The sequence below is a fragment of the Pelecanus crispus genome, chromosome 7, assembly GCF_030463565.1.
Source record: "Pelecanus crispus isolate bPelCri1 chromosome 7, bPelCri1.pri, whole genome shotgun sequence".
Taxonomy (NCBI): Eukaryota; Metazoa; Chordata; class Aves; order Pelecaniformes; family Pelecanidae; genus Pelecanus; species Pelecanus crispus.
The window spans coordinates 37,698,517-37,718,901 of NC_134649.1; the positions used below are offsets into that span (position 1 = coordinate 37,698,517).

Sequence of the window (20,385 nt, forward strand, 5' to 3'; positions counted from 1 at the left end):
AAGCATCCTTGAATTAGCAGGCACTGGCTTGTTAAAATGGTGACCAGACAGAGGAAAGAAAGCATGTTAGTGAAGGGGAAAAAAAAAAAAGAGAGTCAGAAACAGGAGTAAACAAGAAGGTTTGTTCTTGTTAAGTTTATTGGCATCATGTTTGTCTCTTTACATAAGAGCTCAGCCTACGTACTAGAATGTAGACCTCTGGAAAAACAGGTAGAAGGGCTCCATTTAAGCAAGCTACAAACGCAAGAACAAATACCAGGAAGAAAGGAAGAGAGGAAAGGGACTAGATTGCCAAGTTTTTCCATACCAAAAATCCAGATTAGCAGTCAGTAAGAAGAAAGGGAAGATTCATAGTCCAGGTCATTCATCGAGAAACAGCTACCACAACCCAGGTGGGAGAGGAGCTCCTTCCACAGTACCAAGAGCCACTGGGACACCTCAGCTCTGGCTCCTTCTCACACTCGCTCCAGGATGTTAGGAGTTAAGCAGTAGGGGAGGTGAACAAATGAGGTCGTTTCATAGCTGTATTTAATTTTAAATCCAATAATCCAGTGTGCATATCAATGCTGTTATGTAAATCTGAGAATTTAAGATACAAGGAAGCCAGACAGATTTTCCAGAAGATGAAGCCTTTCTGGCCTCAAACAAAGGCGGCTTACATAGTTCATCTCTACTGTACAGAATACTGCCTCCATCTGGACTTTGTGTTGCTAGCACACTGCAGTTCACAAGTGTCCTCCTCACTTTCTACACAATCTGTGTTTCAGTACTTGAACATGTAATTCAGGAATTTTACACTAATTTATACATTTTTAATTGGTTGCATATATTAACATGTACTATAAGATTTTTCCTAAAGAAGCATTACATAATACATGGATACTGTAAAAAGATCTGATTAGTTAAAAGTAACAAGCATTAACAGAGATACATACAAAACTCAACCTAGTTGGACTGAGTGCTGAGCTTGCAATGAACTATGGGTAATCAGCCTTTCCAGTTGCAGCCTTCACAGGGGAAAACACGAGACAGTTAAAAATGTATGTAACTTGTTACACAGATTACCTGTAAACAGTTTCTCTCCATTGGACACCTGGAATTAGATTCAGTTCCAAACATACATAAGAGTTTCCATTTTGAACTAAGAGAAAGGTCTGTTACCATGAAGTGTGATGTGGATGGTGTGGGGACGTGAGCTCTGAAGTGCAGGACTCACAGATGCTCATGAGAGATGGGTGGATTTTGGCAGCTGGAGATGGAATTTTTTCTTTTTAATTTCATTTTAAACACAGAAGAGGGGCTGTGTGTTTGAAGGCCTAAGTGTGATATTAATTTGTGAAGGACTGTGCTCAACCCCTCCCTCTCCCCTCAGCAGCTGCAGCTCTCCGCAGAAGCCTTCACTCGGTCATTCTTGTCTAGTTTGATAGGTTCAGGGAATTCATTGTAAAGCTCCACTTCGGTTTCCTAGTGGGAGAGAAGGGAGGAGTTAGTGCCACAGCTCTACAGACAGCTCCTAGCATGCAAGGAGCCATCCTCAGCTGGGGAAAGCTGTTGGGGAGCCCAAGGCTGCCTGCAGCAGCTGAGCTCGGCCGGCAGGACCGGCACTGGCAGAGGGCACCCACTGGCCCCCTCCCTACCTGTTTAAGTGCATTTCGTGCAATCGTCTGGAAAGCTTGTTCCACATTAATGGCCTCCTTGGCACTGGTTTCAAAGTAGGGGATGTTGTTTTTACTGTAGCACCAGGCTTGTGCCCGTTTTGTGGTGACCTGGGTGGACACAGAACAGCATCACCACCTTCAGCTACACAGGAAGGGGATTTTATTTCCAGGGCAAGGCCAGAGACCCCTCATATCCAACCTGAGCTAAGACAGCAGTTCAACCTCATCAAAACTACAGCCTTGATATAGAGCACAGGAGACTGCTGCCCACCACCAGGTACATTCAGCCCCAGGGCAAAGAGCACCACACCTAAGGAAGATGAGACCACAGAGCAGAGACTTGCTCCCATAGGAGTTTCTCAGCAATTCTGGAGGAAAATCAACTCCTCTTCTTGCATTACCCATGAAGCTGCTGCAATCCTTCCACCAGTGGGCAGGAGCATGCTGTGCACAGGGGTCTGACAGCTCTGTGCAGGAGAAACTCTTCCCCGGTGGCACACAACAGCTGAGCCACACTCAGGCACCTCCCACTCCTGTTTCTCAGATAACCCTCCTGTGTTCCTACAAGGTCTCCCACTCCAGCAATTATCCTAAGAGGAGGCTAGCAAATCCCAGTACTCACTTGTCTGTTTTCTAGGTCAATCTTGTTTCCCAGCACAACAAAAGGAAAGTTCTCAGGATCTCTTGGACTGGCCTGAATGAGGAATTCGTCCCTCCAGCTGTCTAGGGTTTTGAATGTGTTGGGGGCCGTGACATCAAACACCAGCACGCAGCAGTCTGCTCCCCTGTAGAAGGCAACTCCCAGAGACTGAAATCGTTCTTGTCCTGCTGTATCCCATATCTGGAGCAAAAGACAGGACAGATAAGACAGAGTAGACTCTGATACAGTCAGCCCACAATTAGGGCATTCATTTCAAAACTCCCCACCAGGCATCTACAGCCCCCAGCTAGGCAGAGAGGAGCACCTGAAGGCTTGGGAATTCCAGTAGGCACTAAGTATCAAAAGCCAGAAACACCCTTCTAAAGATAGTTAAACTTTTTTGTGTTCAGCCTCAGCAAGGGACATATCCTTGTTCTGAGCAAGCAGGACAGGTATTAGGGTCAGCAGGTGACCTGTCTGCAGTGCTTGGGTACACTTGGGTACCAGCACAGTCCAAACACTACTCCGATGGCTGCAACGGCACTTTTGCTGCCTTGCAGTCAGTCTTACCATGGAGAGATGAAAGCTTCAGATATTAGAGACATAAGCAGACTGGCAGGTTACACTATACCCACAGGGCTCAGGGCAGGATGAGTAGTCAACCTGGCTAAGGAATCCTTTCCCAGTCCTTTCCAGTTCCTGAATGCTAGGGAATTGCATCTTTCTAATAAGATCTAGTTTACCGACAGTACCAAATGCTGGTTTTTAAACTGGGCTGGCAAAGCTGCTCTTAGCTGAGCCCAAACTGATCTTTGCCTTCCCTTGGTCAGCCCATGCACAGATTTGTAGAGAAGCCCAGCAGCACCGATGGCCAAGAGCAGTTCAGTGCAAACAAGACTCACAGCCAGTACACTGACCCGCTCTGGACTACACTGGAGCAGATACTTCCACACAAGTGTGGTCCAGGCAGCCAGGCACCCCTTGCAGCAGGGAGCAGTCATTCCTTACCTGCATTGTCACTAGCCTGTCATCCACCATGACCTCTTTTGTCAGGAAGTCTGCACCTATCGTAGCCTTGTACTGGTTACTGAATTTCTTGTTCACATACTGGTTCATGAGTGATGTCTTTCCCACCCTGTACAGAAAGACAAAAAAGACTAGGTAGACTGTTTCTAAACCAGCGTTTGAATTAACCAACCTGAACAGAACATCCCAGTACCCTTTGCCTTCCACTATAGCCTCCTGGCCTTTCAAGCAGGGAAAATGCACCCACCTCTGCAAGAAGTGGCTTTTACAGCAACAGATGCTGAGGCAACATGCTGAGTAAGAGCATTAGCTACCTCAGAATACAAAGGATTACAATCTTGAGAAACCTTGTTTCCCCATCAGTAATCTGATCCTTGGTAAGGAGTATGCATCACATTATGATCATGAGGGCAATTTTGGAAGAAGATGAAGTGCTCCAGAGAAACCCACCAGAAACAGTCATCTTCAGCCTCTGTAGGAGGAGGTGGAAGAACAGACAATCTCAGCTGGCAACAGCTCACATACACATCTGCTAGGCACCCAGAGGTGGAGATCCTCCCCAGAGCACCAGCTTAGAGGCTCACATGCGCTCTCTGTGGCTGAGAACACTCCCTGATCAACAGTGGTATAAATAAGCCTTGTGTCATGGGAGTCAGGTTACAGCCTGCACAGTAAGTAACCTGTAACAGCAGAGCAGACTCCTTGTTCAACAGCACAGAGCAAAGCCTTTCACCCCAAGGGGCAGCCTCTAGCCAGACAGACAGAAGCTAAGCAGATGACTCAGTATAAACTACATCTCTGACAGAAGCAGAGTTTTAAGAAGTCACCTAACCTTACTAGTGGTTTTATTTTTTTTATTATTTAATCAAAATTATCATTTCAACACCATACATCCTCCTTGCAGAAAGGCTATCCAGTTCTGCTACTGGAGTGGTCTGCCCACTGCATTTCCCCTTGTTTAATATTGTGGCAGGACTTCAAGACATTAAACTGCAGGGACACATTCAGGACAGAGGGTCCTGAAGAATTCTTAAAGCTGTAAGGTAGTACAGCTACCTGGGGTTGTAAAATCTCTCCTCCCAGCACTGCTGGTTTCTTACAGTGCATCCAGGCTCCTACTAGTCAAGAGCACTGCTCCAGCCAGATGCAAACTGGCAGCTTAAAGGCTCTCCAACTTACCCAGAGTCTCCAAGGATGATGACTTTCAGTAACACTTTCTTCCTAGAAGTCATCTTTTACACTAGAAAGGAAGAGGAACAATCCCATCAGACACCATTAGCATGTCACTCCTCAAGGCAGAAAGCAGCAAGTTTGGAGTCTGAGAAACCTGACTCCCAGCAAAGAACCAGCAACAGGCAGGGCCCAGCACTCCTGAAACCAGACTCCTTCAATTCAAGGCTACACTTGAGCACTAACCAGGTGTTTGCCCATCTCATAGGCAGGGCCATGTCAGACCAGTATGGCAACTTAATACCAACAGGTAGATGAGCCAAGCACTTGTCCTTTACAGTACCAGGTCCATTTTGGACTATTTCCAGGCCATTTTGTTGGTATACTAGCCTAGGCCATCTCCCTTAGCCCCACTGGAAGCAGTGCAGTAAAAGTGTATCAGCTCCCAACACAGGCTAATTTTTACACATTACTAAGTGAGATGTAAGCAGAGATGTGTCTAATACCACACAAGCTTTTTTATGCTGTTCAGTAGTTTCCCAGTAGGAAAAAAAAAGGCTTCTTCCACCTTTCAGGTTCAGCTTGGAGAAGCAGTGGCTTTCTCTAGCAGCTGTGCTTTGTGAAAGTGTTGAGTCCCAAGGATACACTGTGGTTGAAGCAGTAGCAACAAAACCACACAGGCCAGCTGAACAGCTGAATTACAAGGCAAACTACTACCAGACTCCACAGCTTTGCTGAGAACATATGAAGCTAACTTCCATGGAAGGACAAGTAAAGCTACAGTGACAAACCTCATAACATTCAGTCTATTGTTCTGTTAGATGAGTTGTTTGTTCAGTTGCATCCTGCCATAACTCCAGTCCACTTTATAGGCAGGTGGCTCTAAATGGGCTACTAACAGTCCATCCAATTAGCAAGAGTGAGAGTTGAGCTCCAGAGATCCACACTCTCACTTGTTCCCAGGTCTCCTTCAGGTTAGTGAAGAAGCTAGAAGTACATCAGCTGCAGCAGGCCTGAATACACTTTGAATGTGCTTTAGCACAGTGAGAGCAAGTACAAAGTCTTACTATTAGTGGTTGAGCATGCCCTTCCTGCCATGAGGCCCTTCCCCCCACCTCTGGGGAAGGGATGGGACAAAGCATTCTTACGTGCTCAGGCTTCATCAGATCACAGACCCTAGTTTGGTATTGACCTGGTCCACAACACAAGGACTCCTTTACTTTCCCTGAGAAGCCCTGCAGGTTCTGTACAGCAAGAAGAGCCAGAAGATGGTTATAACTGTGCTACTTAAGTTCAAAAGACCCTTGACAACAGGCTTCATGTATTAAGACCTCACATGGGGACTTGGTTACCCTAAAATTCTCATCCTGCTACACCACATTCATTGCACCACACAACTCCTGCTCTTCAGGAGCTATTCCTGACTTTAACCACTAAACAGGCCTTCACTTCTACAACATGGATATATGCACCTTCTGAGCAATTCACTACCATGCATTTTGTGGGATTGCAACAGCCTAAGCTGCTAGATAACTGCAACCTGCTTCATCCCACTACTACAGGAGGTAACATGCTCCAAGCTGTAGGAGCCTCTTACTAGATGCAGAGTCCAGTTACAAAAGGTCTTAATCATCTCAAGCTTTAAGCGTTAAAAGACATGCAGTCCTTTAGACTTTGCCATCAGTGAATGCTGCAGAAGCTGAAGAAGCCCTCCTGCGGCTGCCATAGGTAGCAGCGCACTCACAGCTATGCTTGTTGGCCTGCACCCACCTCATGCATCTAGTGATATCTCTAGATGGGAAACACTGTTGAGAAGATAACAGCCAGAGGCTGTTGAGTGAACAGCAGTGACAGGCCACCCACAGAGCTCATGCTGTCCTTAGATGGGTGTTAACAGATGCCAGAGAGCCTGCACAGGACAGTTTCTCCAAGTGTAAACACCTCTCCTTTCTGAGGCCGTCTATGCTGGACTGCATTGCTCAATGATCCAACTGGCAGCCCAGCTATACTAGCCAAGATACAGCCAGCTGAAAGTTGTCAACAACCCCAACATTTAGTCCTGCTTCTGCTCTTGCCAAGATTCACATTCTATAGCTTGTCTCTGCTATAGCTGTGGGGAGAACAGACCATGTAAGCTCCTTCAAGCAGACTGCACCTCCTGTGTTTTCAAAGCACACAGCACAAATGACACTGTGCTAGCCAAGCCAGAGACTTCTGCAGCACAATCAGCCCAGATGGAGCAATAAGCAAGTGAGCAGAGCTTTGAAACAGCTTAAAGACAGCTGTGTACACTGAACTATCATGGAAAACATCTGTATAGGTTCAGGTCCAGTGTGAGAGTCACCTGTTTTCCTCAGGACAGAGGAAAACAACTCACCCTGAAGTGACTGTGCCAGAACCCAGCATGTACTGTTTCTATTTTCCTCTGAGTGTTTTCAGTATCACTTGCCACTGGCTGCGGCAGCTCACTGCTTCCTGGTATTCGAAGCAGCTTTGGACAAGCTGGCGTTAGTTCTCATGCTCAGGGAGGGATTTACAGAGCCCTAGATTACAACACTAAATCACACTGGATGCTTAGCACCCAAGTTCAACACAGCCTGAAGTCCCACTATGAAGGGAGGGGAAACTGCTCTGTCAAGTCTCATTACCTTGGAAATAGCTCAGCTGAGCAGCCAGCTACAGACATGGGAAGGAAGCCTGAGTCAGACCTGACACTGCCTTCTTGTCATAGCTGACAGGCTAGCCCATCAGTGTGAGGGGCTATTACTGCCTCATGAACAGATGAGACATGTCATGCCTCCTGTCAGGTGAGACACTCAGCTTCCATACCAGGTGATGCAACAGATATGAGTCCTAGCACAGAAAGAGCTGCCTCAGCTTGGTATTGGTTTGGGCCATGAGACAGTGAGGAACTCCAGTCCTGCCAGGGGCCAGCAGTGGACACTGCCCAGAGTTTCACACTCCTCTTCTATTAGGCTTGATCAATGCTGCTTTGAAGGCCAGTCAGTTCATGGGCCAAGCCCTCTTATTAGTCTTCTCATTATGGGTATGAACCGACCAATACTTCAGAGTTATTCCTTGCCCAGGACAAGAAGAAACCTTGCCTTTGGAGAGCAGACCACATCTCCAGCTCTTGGAGGAAGTATAAGTGTTTGATCTCTTGGAGCCTTCCTACAGAAGGAAACCCCTCTAAGTTTAAGTAGCATCAAGTTGCTCTCTACAGCATCACCTTTGCTATTTCCCTTATCCTTACTATGTTCTGTGTGGCTGAGGTCTCCAACAGCAGCTCCAGCTTTAAAGTAGCTATTTACAGATGGTCTGACTGGTCCTAGTGAGATCTTCAATCTAGACAGATTGAAAACATCCCCGTTATGTTAATTTGGGTTTCTTATGAAGCAACCCAAAGGGTCGAACTACTCCAAGGATAGGATACCATGCCTCCTCCATTGTTTGCTTCCAGCCACAGTGTTTTTAACAAGCTGAGGTACTGGAAGTGAAAGACACCAGTGCTCTCTGAAGGTTCTGTAAGTGAAGCCTTACTATATTCTCCTTAACACCATACAAAGGATTTTGGTGACTTCGGCTCATACCAAGCCAACAGCAAATGCAACATCTTCACAGCAGAGGATGCTTCCACACATTCCAGTTCAAGTATGCTCAGAAATACCCCAGTTGATCCTGGTTACAGCATGCCATTTGCTGTGTCAGTAGAACAAGGTGCAACCAACCAACTCTAGGCCAGATTCAGTACTCAAAGTTTTGCTTACCTGAAGTCAGCAGTAATTTACAATTATTCCCTTGTTAACACAGGCTGTTTCTCACATTACACAGCATTCAGTAGGTTCACTACGGCCTTGTGTCCCAGAAATGGAGCCCACATATATGGTCTAAGCTACATAGATCCCATTTCTGGTGAACCTTGCTAGTACAAAATCAACTAAGGAAGACCAAGAAGAATATAGCTTTAGCTCACAGACAAAGCAGGTTTGAATACCTGAAGGAGCAGTTAGCTCACATGAGGAGTTTCTCCAGTCACACCTGCAAGAAACATTAAATTACCAAGCTGAGATGTAGGCTGTGCAGGGTTTCCCCCATGCTCTTGCAGAGAGCAAGCTCAGCTTGAGTTGAGATCAAGACTGTGATAATGCCAAGTCAGTGGTATCCAAGTCTAAGACTATTTTGCACTATATATGCAGCTTGTCTTGCTTTATGATATTTGGTATAATTGCTCTAGAGCAACATCCTGTAAGAGTCACATAAGCCCTTAAGATGGCAGTGTGTGAGCTCACACAGGGCTCACATCCAGTCCCAGGAGCATTTCTGAACAAACACTTCCTTCTTCAGAGATATCATGAAGAAAAACCTGTTTGTTACGATTTGGTCCAAGACATCAGTTCTGTTTTACACTATGTGAAGTCTCTTGGAGTGAGGTCGCCTGCATGACTGCTCAGAACTCAGACTACCAGCACACCCAGCTAGCCCTGCTCAGGAGCCATCAGAAACTTCCTGTCAATCAGGAGACCAGGCAGCATTATTCCTCCCCCTGGCTTAACTGGTGCCATAGGAATGACACAGCTGCCTCTAATACAGGAGAGGAGTCCTTCCACTCAATTTTTAATGCCTATCCCTCTAAGCAAACAAGCCATTAACAGTATGGTGACCCTCATGAGAATAAACCTGGTATAGCATGTTCTCTCCCACCGTAGTGTTATTACCTTTGTAAGGCTGGCCTGCTGGAGCAGCAAGGGAGAACCCCTAACACATGACCTGCAAGTGTTACTGGCTTAGCTGATCTGAAAGGAAGAGTCAAAAACTGTCCTGTGAAGCTCCATAGTGCTAGAGCTCCTCAGATGCAAGAGCAAATAAAGCCTATGCCAAATCTAATTAGGCTTCCCTTGTTGCTTCAGAGTACATTACAGCTGTCCTTTCACTTGCTATATTAAGACAGTTGCTTTAACTCAAAGCAGAAATGGATAGTTAAGGATTCCTTAGAGATGTTCACATGTGTCGAGTCACAATGCAGGCTTTTTAATATTAATTAGGTTGGTACAAGCAAAGAACAGTAGAAGCTTGCATTGATGGCCCACCAGATCTCTTAGATTAGCCACCCTTTAACAGAAGCAGACCTTGTGATAGGAACACCCTGTTAAGTTGCTCATGGATAGTTTTAGTATGAAACTAGCTAGCCTGTGGTGGGGCAGGGGCTAGCCCCCATCTCGCCTCCATGAAAGACAACAGCAGGAGTTGCCATTTTGAACCCGCTGACAAGCTACTGGAGCAGTCCTTACTGTTGCAGCTTTGCTATTAACCAGTTCAAGTCACAATCCTAACCAAGAACCAAAGCACATTTATGCAGAGGCTAGAAGAACTGGGACATTTGAGCAGGAGTTCTCTGCTCCTATATCTACCAGGTTGCCATCTGCGCCTTCTGCTAGAAACCAGCTGAATGCTGAAGCAAGACTGTTGGACTGCACCTCCCACCTTGTGTCCTTTGCCAGGGATATTTAACACTATGCCGCCAAGGCACAAAGCAGTAGGTGAGCAAGCATCAAGCAGAGCTAAACTCACTGCGGCACTTTGAATACCTAGTTTTGCTCCCCTGTCCCAGCAGGCAGCACAAGTAGGTGTTCCACCAAAAGACACATTTGAACCTGAAGCACTGCAGGTCTGTTCTGGGTGCTGTGGCTGATAAGCAGAGCATTCACTTCTCCACTGCATCACAGGACCTTTACTAAAAATACCTAACTATGAGAAAGCCAATCTGGATAGAGCAGTACTCCATTAGGGATACCACACACTGCAGTGGGCTCACCACAGTGACCAGACTGAGCAGAAGACAGGCACACTTGAACACTGGAAGAACCTTCTGTCCTGAAACACAGGAAAAGTATCCTGAAATGCAGCTCAGTGTTTCCGACACAGAAACACCACCTTTGCTCACTGTTCTCTCACATGGGGGAGGCTGCAAAGCATTAAGTCTCTGTACTACACCAAAGAGCTATTTTTATTCCCCCACTCCAATGGTTCTGCATTTCTTCAAGGAAACTGAAGCTGGAAGAATGATTCAGGACCAGCTCAGTCAGATTAAACTAGTTGCTTCCCAGAAGTAGCAAGTTCCCTAGCATGTTTGGCACCTCAGGGGATTATGTCTGCTTAGACCTTCAGCCATTGAAATGAGATGCTCACTGGATGTTTATCCTGTTCTTACAGAATCAAGCACACCAACAGGCCGGCACATATCACTTGCCCCATGGTAACACTGTACCTTGCCACGATTTATCAAGCCAAGTTTAGCTGAGGCTTTGAGTAGACACATGAATTTGTTCCAATTCAGCTACCCTGAAAATGAGAGGTCTCATCCTGAGGAAAGGCAGATAGTCTGCAATTGCCATTAGTCAATCAGGATCACAGTTCCCACTTGCAGAGCGCCCAAGTGGTCCAGACACCCTTTGTATTGAAGCCTCAATCTCCAATTGCAGCAGGAGCTCAAGATGGAGCTGAGCAAGTTTTACCAATATAATTTAACAGCTTGGTTCCAACTACCTGGTCACACAGACATTGCTAACAAGGTGTCTGCTAAAGCAAAGCTACAAGTGACAGCCTGAGCAATGCACCATGAATGCCTACCTGAGACCAGCAGACATCAACCTTTTAACATCTCTCACTTGCATTCTCCTGAGTGACACAACAGCCCACAAGCAGAGCAGAAGTCCTGTCCTTTCAGCTGCAAAAAAAGCTGAGCGCTAGCCAGAGGACAATCAGCATGGGCTGTTACTTTCATATGAATGTAGCTTAAGAGATGCCAAGCTGCCTTTAAGGAAGAAACTAGTAATAAGCCTGCCTTTGATTTTTTTTTTTTTTGAGTGCTACAGAACCTGCACGTTTTCCTTACCAAACCCGAGTGCTCTACAAGTGGAACAAGTGCCCAGCATCTTTGCACTGAGGACTCCTACAGAAGCACATGAGGTTTTAACAGCAAGTCAAGCGCTGCATTGACAAGGGCTGCACAAACAGGACAGTAACCCTCTTGAACTCCCATGACAGGTCTATTAGCAGCTCAGCTTCCTCAGCTGGCTGGAAGATCCCACCTAGGAAAGCCTCACATTTAGTGGGGACATGTGCTGGCTTTGTGCCTAAAAAGCAAATTAGGAACATCTTGCCATTTGGGTTGACAACTTGCAAGAACTGCTCTCTGTAAATGGGTTGCTTTTTAGGGCAACAGGCTCCTATAGTCCGTACAGTCAGAGGTGCTTCAGAGGTGCTTTCTGGCCTCACTGATGCACCACAGAGCAGCAGTCAGTCAAAGTGAAGCCCACACCAAAAGCAGCTGGCAAGATATTCCTGTGACAGCTTCACAGAAGGGTACACTCTAGCTGCTGCTGTATCAGTAGCATCTCAAAACTGCTTTCCACCTCCTTCCTCCCCACACATTTATGTTGCCATTCTAACCAACATATTCCCTCCCTGCTGGTACCCAGCCAAGAGCTCAAGCACAGCTCGTTGTTCCCTCCTCAGGAGGAGCAACTAGGCTGCCTGCTACTTACTGCAGCTTCACCAAGAGCAGGCTTCTGTCCAGTTGGTGCCTTTCCCAGCCAGCCCTGTGAGGCAGGAATTACCTCTGTTCAGGGAGCTGGGAGCCTCAGCTACAAATTAATTGTTGATACCTTGCGTAAAACATTATATTGCAAGTTGTTAGGTGTAGGTATGCTGTCCAGCGTCTCTCACCCCCACCTGAGAGTCCTAAACCAAAAGCTTCACCTTCTTGAAGAACAGCCTAGAGCTTTAGATGCTTGTTAGTACACTGACACGGCTCAGATCAAAATAGTATCTTAAAACATGTTTCAGTATCCCAGAGGAATTGGCTTTTTAGACTACAGCTGTCTGCAGTAAGTTTCCACCTCATTTTGAGCATGGAGTTGCAGCCTCCAGTGCCAGAGGAGCTGCTCTAGGACCAAGAGAAGCTCAGGAACCAGCCAGCAGCAGCTCAGCCACATGCCTTCAAGTTCACTTCATTGGCTGCTTCAATGTGAGCACCAAACTGGTGTGACATGGTGCTAATAGTCAACTGACCTGGGTCCACGAGCTAGCTACCAGGCCCACACACACACTCTGCTGCATTCTGTTCCTGGATAACATGCTCTTATGATAGCTCAGTGCTACAGAGAGAGAATGATGGGGCTACATGCAGCTTGGGGAAACACATAGGAAACCCAGCTGGAAAGCAAAAGTTTTGGAACAGCTGTGAGCAGAATAGGCTCTTGGTGTGATCAAGGAAGCTCCAGAGCCAGTGCTAGGGAAGACAATCCTTTTGGGGCAGTAAGGTTTTAGCTTGCCTCAGACATACCCTCAATCACCAGCTGGAGGCTCTAGGATGCATCCCTGTTGCGTGCAAGGGCTCAAAGAGCTCCTTGGAAGCAGACATGCCAATGGCCAGTTTGCCAGAGAGTCCAGATGACACAGGGAATGCAAAAGCAATGCCACTGGTAGGAGCCATGTCTGCAGTGGAATCACAGGACTTGCTTATGAGAAGGGAGGGGTCTGCCCCACCTGAGGTCTCAGCTCAGCTGCAGCTCCGTTAGGGCTGTGAGTGCTAAGATTTGGAGAGCACTGCATTCCTGAGAGGCACTGATGCACATGATCAGTCAGGCTCAAAGCCCAGGTTCTCAAAGCCAAGTTCTCCAGTCCAAGCCTCACTGATTCACAGCCCTGTTACACTTCCTGGCATTTCTCCAGATCAGAGCTGTTTTATGCCTGCACAATGTTTAAATACTAGATGTGGAACCAAACAAGTTTCTTGCTATAAAGCTGCCATTATGAATTGTGGCTACCCTAGAAAAGTCCAAACTACGTAGGGCTAGCCCCCACCCCCACCATCCAGGAAAGTATAAAGCTCAGAAACTGATCTCTACCAGTTTAGATATCACAGCAGCCATCTGTGGAGGAGATATCATGTCAATCTGACTACATGGTTTGAAAGTGGGAGCAAAACAAGCACAGAAATACATTTGCTTACAGTACCAAGGCAGGTGTGTCTCTGCATGTTTAGCCAGACCACCAGTGTGCTTAGGCACAGTGGGAAAGGTCTGGAGGTCATTCTTGCTGGCTACAGGAACACTAGTTTGCCCAGGCTGCTGCTTAGCCTAAGATTACAGCAGCATATGTAGGCTCTTTCAGGTGATAAAACACCCTGAGACAAAGGGAGGGAGGGAAGGGAGTGCAAAAAGCATCCCCAGCAACACAGCCAGCTTGGCTGGACAGCCATTCTGGATGGATCACTTTGCTCCTCAGCAATCTAAGTATGATCACCATCACCTCCACAGCAGGTAGCAGGTGTCTGGAGACTGCAGCTGTACACAGGACAGGAGCACAGGAAGGCCCTTTTAGACCTAATGCCACACAGTGGCAGACTCCCAGACAGAAAGCCAGGGCTGCTGAAGTGGTAGTCTTCAGGTTATAGGAAGACAGCTCTGTGAGAAAGCCATACCCAGAAGCTTCACTGAAAGATGGATGTTTCTGGCCATGAAGTTTCTTAGTCCACCAATTCCTCCAACAGCTGAAGGGCCCTTATACCGGAGGATATCTTTCTCCCAGGAATGGGCAGACATATACAGAGCCCAAACAGGCTGATAGCAAGTGTCTGAAGATCTTCAGCTACCCTTCTTTTGGAGGCTCAAGTTATGTGTCATTCAAGAATCAGTATTGCTGTGCCCCTACCTTCCAGGAGGAAGCAGTTCCCCTGTAAATCCTACAGGATTTCAGGTAGTTCCCAGTTGATTTTCCCCAAGGATCAAGCTGTTACAAGAACAGGCATGCTTGCTTTAACACCCCTCCCCCTTTATCAGAGCAAGCTCAACTTCCCTATTCTGCCCTGGGGGAGACAATCTCAGGATGTGGGAGGAGAGTTGAGCACATTGCTGGCTGCTGGGAGACACTAGGCAACAAGCCATGTGTCTTGACTAAGGGCCTTGCCTACGCAAAGCATTTCAGCTATACCAGTAGAGCTTCCATGTTGCCATGCCTCTACCAGAACGGTCTCCTTTGTGGAGAGCTGCCAAATCAAGCAAGAGAAGTCTTATACTACTAACTGGAACATAGCTATAGTGACCATACAGCCCAGTTTATACAGTTGTGTCTGTCAGCCTTTTGGCACACAGCCACCCAACCAGCAGAGCCAACCAACAGTCTCAGTCACCCCTATATGAATACCAATAGCCCAGCATGGTTCTCATGTCAGGCCATCCCACTGAACACAATTCCCCCATTACTTTCTACAATTCAAGCACAGTGCCAGGGGCAGCTGGATTTCTCATCTTCATGTCCAGAAGATAAGGCTGACCAATTCAAAATACTGCAAATTAGCCAGGCCACTAAGAAACAGTAAATTTGTTAGATCTTTACTATATCTGATAGTAATTTTTCAAGTACTCAGATTAATTTCTAGTTTTGTCTACAGCTTCCTAGTTTCACACATTCCTGTCATGCTTTCAGTTTTAGAAACACAAATAGGAGGTGTTAGATAACCTCTGCAGTGGTAAGCAAAGCAGATCTTAGACCTTGTCAGGGGTAAACAAGCCTTGTTTATCTGCTCCTGGCTGCTAGCTTCCACCAGTTCCTAGAGGCTGGGCAGGAAACAAGTGACTGAAGGGAGACTTTGACCAAGGTTCAGGCCTTCCAGTCAAACAATGGCCTTCAGGAGGCCTGCTGGACCCTGTCACTAACATCCGAGATTCAGATCCAAGAGTGAATATTGACTCTCCTTCAGCACCAGGAGCTTGACAGAAGAGCTAGGATGTCCCATCAGTATCTGTCCTACCACCAGAAAAGTAGATGTGGAAAAGTACAAGACCAACACTAATGGCAAAAACCTTACTCCTGTACATCTATTCCAGGAGGTCCTGTTCTCAGTAATGAGCCTTCTAGAGATGAGGCTTCCTCTAGGGACATACTGCAATCTAAGAACTAAACCTTGATCTGCAAGCAGAACTCCTGATCCTACACACACTCAATACCTCTTGCTATGCTAATGCAGTTTGCAGAGCAGGAAGGACAAGTATTTCAGTACCAGTCCCAGGATGGGAGTGTAACAGGTAGCTTGCCATGACAGCTGAGTCAGTGCCTAACAAGGAATTCCTACTGTGGAGACTCAGTTTCAGACTCATATTTCATACCCTCATACCTCTTGCACAGATCCTGCATCAATACTTCACCAGCTCAGCTATTCTCTTGATGAAGTTCCACAAAGGACCAAAAAAAACCTCACTGAAGTGACCTGCATGGTGAGATTAAGAGAGCAGCACTGGTAAACTGCATCTTCTTGTCAGGGGTGGGGGGGGGGGGAAGATCAGGCCTAGGCATGCCTCAGTTATAACCACCTCACTGCTCATGCTTGAGACAGTGTTACCACTGTGCCAGTTTGGACTTCAGATACTATCCGTGTCTGGGAGCCGAGAGACAGAGAGCACTACAGAGCCAAGTGACTCAGCCCACTTGAGGGAGACAAGCACCAAGCAGGTTACTTTCAAGAGGATGCTGCTTCCCAGCTGGAGAGAGATCAAGGGTTCAGTACAGACTCATTAGATAAACTGGTAGCCCCAGCAACCAAGGCCCAGGTATTCCAGCCAGGTAGCCTCTGAAGGCAGCTCCAGCTGCCTGCCTTCACTTTTGTCCACCACTTCACCAGTCCAGCTTGTCTGCCAAATGACCAAAGTTACAATATGCAGTGATATAGGACAGACTCCAGAAAAATACTGTTTTCTTAATTGACAATATAAAGATCAACCAAATTTCATTTAGAAATTTCTGCTTGAAACACATGCAAGTACAGTTAGATACAATTAGGCACCTTAAGTTGGCATTTGAAGTAGTTATGGAGAGGCAAACGCAAATCACTCACTACATCAAGTGCCTTTAAGTTATACAAATAGGAATCTGTGCCACAAGTTTACACTTCAATCCCACCTCAAAGGCAGCACGCCCCTCCTGACATTTCACTGCCCTGTAAAAACAGCCATGGCCTCAAGAAGAGGTTCCCTAGCAAGAAAAGTCAAGGCTCTTTGAGATCAGCTGTAAATCAACACACTCCAGTGGCCTTGACAAACTTGCTTCCCTTCCTGTCACTGACCATGAGTTAGCAACAGCAGTGTTGACACAGCTTCCCTTATGGACGGAGTGCTCATTGCTGGCACCAGAGAGGAGGAGCAGTCTCACAGGAACAGCACTAACAGCAACAATGACATCACCACAGCAGATCTCCACTGAGCAGCAAACGCAGCAGCACACTGGGTTCAAGCACTGCATCCCCATGAACAGAGCGCAAAAGCAACAAGCATGCTGGAAGCCAGAGAGCAACCATGTGATATAGAGGGGTATCCCTTCACTGCCTGCTATTTCTGAACAGCACATGTGGAGTCACTGACCTTGGGCACTCACTTGCAAGTTTTATTCAAGGTGCATTTAAAGGGAAATATGATCTTCAATAGAGCAGCTAACTGCAGAACTGAAGTGGTGTATTAACTATCATCATTCAACTAATTATCCATACCTAATTCAGTTTTGAGATGCACAGCTCACATTGGGATTGTCACTGCAGAATGTGACCCTTTTATCCTCACAATCTATTGTCACAACTTAACTATATCTGAAGGCAGACTGTTATTCAGCAACTACAAGAGATCATTTTGGGAAGCTGCAGGGGGAAGCCAACTGAACTCCAACTCATCAAGCAATTAAACTGCAATTATCAAAACAATGCTGTGCAAGGATGAAGTACTTCAGCATCTGAAGGACGCAGGATTGCTGTCAGCCAAGCAGCATGCAAGCATGCTAGTGCCCAGCCAAGTTCAGCATTTAGGTAAGGTCATATCTGGACTCCCTTCTCTAAAGGCAACAAGCTTTAAGTTACTCTACAGTTCTGCAAGGGAATCTTAGGTCCATCAGGCCCTAGTAACAAGGGCCTAAGAGCAGTTCAGGTCACAGCCAAGGAGAAGCCCAGAAAACATTAGGGAACACTGAGAGCATGCAAGGTGAGGGTTCTGTTCTTGTTTAGCAAATGCTCAGTTTACTTCAGTTACTGAAGAAATTGCTGTATTATAACAGCAGGGACAGCTACAAGTATCTGTGAGCCCACACATCCACCAGTTTTGGAGAATGCAGAACATTCAAGTGCCATATTCCATAGCCCTTATTCCCAAGCCAGAGCTTGCCAGACACCTATCTCACAATGCAGCATTCAAAAATGCACCCTAATCAAGCACAAGCAATTTTGTTTACAGCCAAATGTTAAGTTCTGCATAAACTAGTCTCATTTTCACAGAGAAGTCAGACCAAAATCCCATACATGTTAGAGACAAAGCTATTTATAGTTCTGCACAGATGGTTTGATTGTAATTGTCATGTTTCCTCAAGGACAAGCTTTGCCAGAGATTTGCTCCAACAGGTAATACACATGACCTTCCAACACAAGGGTCTTAAAACAGGAGCTTTAAGAAGGTGCTGCAGAAATTGAATCTGGTAGCCCTTTTGCCCGCAGGCATTCATTTTGGGTAGTAAATGAAGCAAAGCGGTATCTTCCCTAGCTGATTTCAGAGGAGAGCCTATAGCAGAGCTTGTACATTTCCCACTTTCAGTTAAGGATTCATCAATGTTGTAACATGTCTGTGCTACTCAGTGTAGAGTTTGATTCACTGGCTTTGGCAGGAGGGCAAGGATGCCTATAGTGTAGTCTCTCCAACACAGTTAAATTCTTGACTTGGCACCTTTGCCTTTTAAGGTGCAACTCTTAGTGTGCCATGTTGAACTATTAATAGGGTATTTGAGGACATGGACCACTGCATGACACCACAGGGAAGAGGAAAGTTTAATGTAACTACTGCCTCGCATCTTATTAGTTACATTTCTAACTGCTGGTTAAGAGAGCAAGAAACTGCTACTAGATTTTAAAAGTTTTCCTTACTGAGGGGTCAGATTAACCCCATCTTACAGCTTTTCTACACCAGAAGTAGAGTATTAACATAATAGCACAAAAAAAAAAAAAAGGCAGCACTTGAAAGCAACAGTATTAGAGCTACTTTGGATTCTGAGGACTCAGGCCAGGCATGGTGGGTCTACTCATTAGTTCATGGAGGGCAAGTCATGTGTTCAGTCAGCTGTTGGAAGTCACAAGGGGGATGGGGGGAAAAGACAAGTATACTTGTTCTTCCTGAATAAGTACAGCAACGAAGCCCTGATTATTTAACATGGAATATTCAAATGACTCCACCCACTTTAACCTCAAATACAGCTACTAAGAGAACAGGATACATTGACTCCAGCAGCCTGGCTCTACTGGAAGCACAGCAAGGCTGCAGCTTCTACTATGCGCTACTGGCACGACCGCAGCCCATGAACATGGTATAGCCACAAGTAAGCCTTAAATCATAGCCAGCCAAAACCACTGTGGCACAGCTGGTTATTCCCCTAAAAAGAGATCTTTCCACTTCCCCCAGCCCCAATTCCCACACTGAAACACAAAGTGCTAGGCACAGGCCAGAGCTGGCTGGCCAATGGCAAGTATTGGAAGCTTTAAAGCTTCCATATTGGCAATTGTCAAACAAAGAACAGCTTGCTTACAGTTGGGAGGACTTTGTTCTGTCATGTGTTCTCAGTTTACATATAAAAAACCTCATATACACATATCACAACAGCTCTGCTTATCAGCAAGTATTTTTAGCTTTCAAGGAGATAATACTGAGAATTCCAGCTTTGACTCAAAGGGTTTGGAGCTACTGGGTAAGACATACTCATTTTGACACTGAGGTTATCCATCTTGCTTCAGATTAAGACAGTCTTTTTACAGCTGTTTTACTACTAAAATAATCCCTCTGTTTACAGGGAAGCCAATGCAGTCATGTTAACCACAATGACCTGTTATTTCCATATTTATTAGTCTATATATACCTGGAGACTAATAACATATCTATCATTTAATTTACCTTATTAGACACTCACAGCCAAAAGCACTTCCAACATCCACTCTAATACTTCTTCAAACTGACTCAGGCTTTACACATGCTGAGAGCTACTTTCGCAATAACTGCCAGTCTCTTCAGCCGCCTATTTTGTCACATTAATTGCTCCCAGAGCAGCCTGCTCATCTTAAAAGCGATATCCCCCGACCACCCAGAGCAGCATTTCATCACCCCAACGCCGCGCTTGCCCAGAGCCCAGCGCTCAGGCCACCTTCGGCCACCAGCTGCCCCAAAACCTCTTCACGCTTTGGGAGGAAGCCACTGCAGCGGCAGCACATGTCACAGACAATACGCTCTCCTCCCTGGGAGGTACCACTTCGGGCCTCCTTAACCTTTCCGGAGAACAGGCTCCCACAAAGGCCTCACGAAACGCGCATCTCGGGAAAGGCCTGCGGGTCTCCCCCCTCCCACAGCGCTGCGCGGAGGAGCCCTTTCCCGGGGAGACCCCGACGGCCCCGCTCCATTGTTCCAGGGGCAGCGACGGGCTGGGCCCGGCACGGCTCCGGGGAGCTCGGCACCCGGCGACGCCGGCCGCCTGACCCCGCCACGGGGGTGGGCAAACGCCGCCCCTCCCCGGCGCGCCAGGCCCCGGCGGCAGAGCCCGCCCGGGGAGCGCGAACGCGGCGCCTCCCCCACCCTGCGGAGGGGGCCGCGGCGGCCCCCCCCCCCCCCCAACCGTGGGGAGGGGCCCCGAGCGGCGCCCCCCGCCCGGCGGCTCCAGGGCCCGGGGCGGAGCCGCCACCCCCCCACACCCCAGGCCCGGGTGTGAGAGGATTCCCCCCCAGCGGTACAGGCACGGTCCCGGCGCCCCGCAGGTCCTCACCTGGTGCGTGTACCGCGGCGCCCGCCCGAGACTCGCTGCCACCCCCCGCTCGCCTCGGTCGGC

The 20,385-nt window shown here is 47.2% G+C and overlaps 1 protein-coding gene across 2 annotated transcripts; it reads right to left on the bottom strand.

The window, feature by feature from the left end:
- Positions 1-511: 511 nt before the first annotated feature.
- RAB7A (RAB7A, member RAS oncogene family) lies at positions 512-20,385 on the bottom strand. 2 transcript variants are annotated; one of them, XM_075713608.1, is made up of 7 exons: positions 20,323-20,385; positions 8,489-8,532; positions 4,504-4,564; positions 3,307-3,433; positions 2,281-2,499; positions 1,638-1,766; positions 512-1,464 (listed from the first exon to the last, which is right to left on the bottom strand). In XM_075713608.1, the coding sequence occupies exons 3-7, from the start codon at positions 4,554-4,556 to the stop codon at positions 1,369-1,371; spliced, it is 624 nt and encodes a 207-aa protein (XP_075569723.1). In that variant the 5' UTR covers positions 4,557-4,564; positions 8,489-8,532; positions 20,323-20,385; the 3' UTR covers positions 512-1,368. The 2 variants fall into 2 exon arrangements, with proteins under 2 accessions (XP_075569723.1, XP_075569722.1); XM_075713607.1 differs by lacking the exon at positions 8,489-8,532.

What these genes read in the sequence shown, in the direction of transcription:
- RAB7A (XM_075713607.1), bottom strand. Translation starts at nt 4,556, where the DNA reads ATGACTTCTAGGAAGAAAGTGTTACTGAAAGTCATCATCCTTGGAGAC. An exon ending in ATCATCCTTGGAGACTCTGG is followed by an intron (nt 3,434 to 4,503) that starts GTAAGTTGGAGA and finishes CTTTCTGTACAG; the next exon opens with GGTGGGAAAGACATCACTCA. An exon ending in TTGACCTAGAAAACAGACAA is followed by an intron (nt 1,767 to 2,280) that starts GTGAGTACTGGG and finishes GTGTCCACCCAG; the next exon opens with GTCACCACAAAACGGGCACA.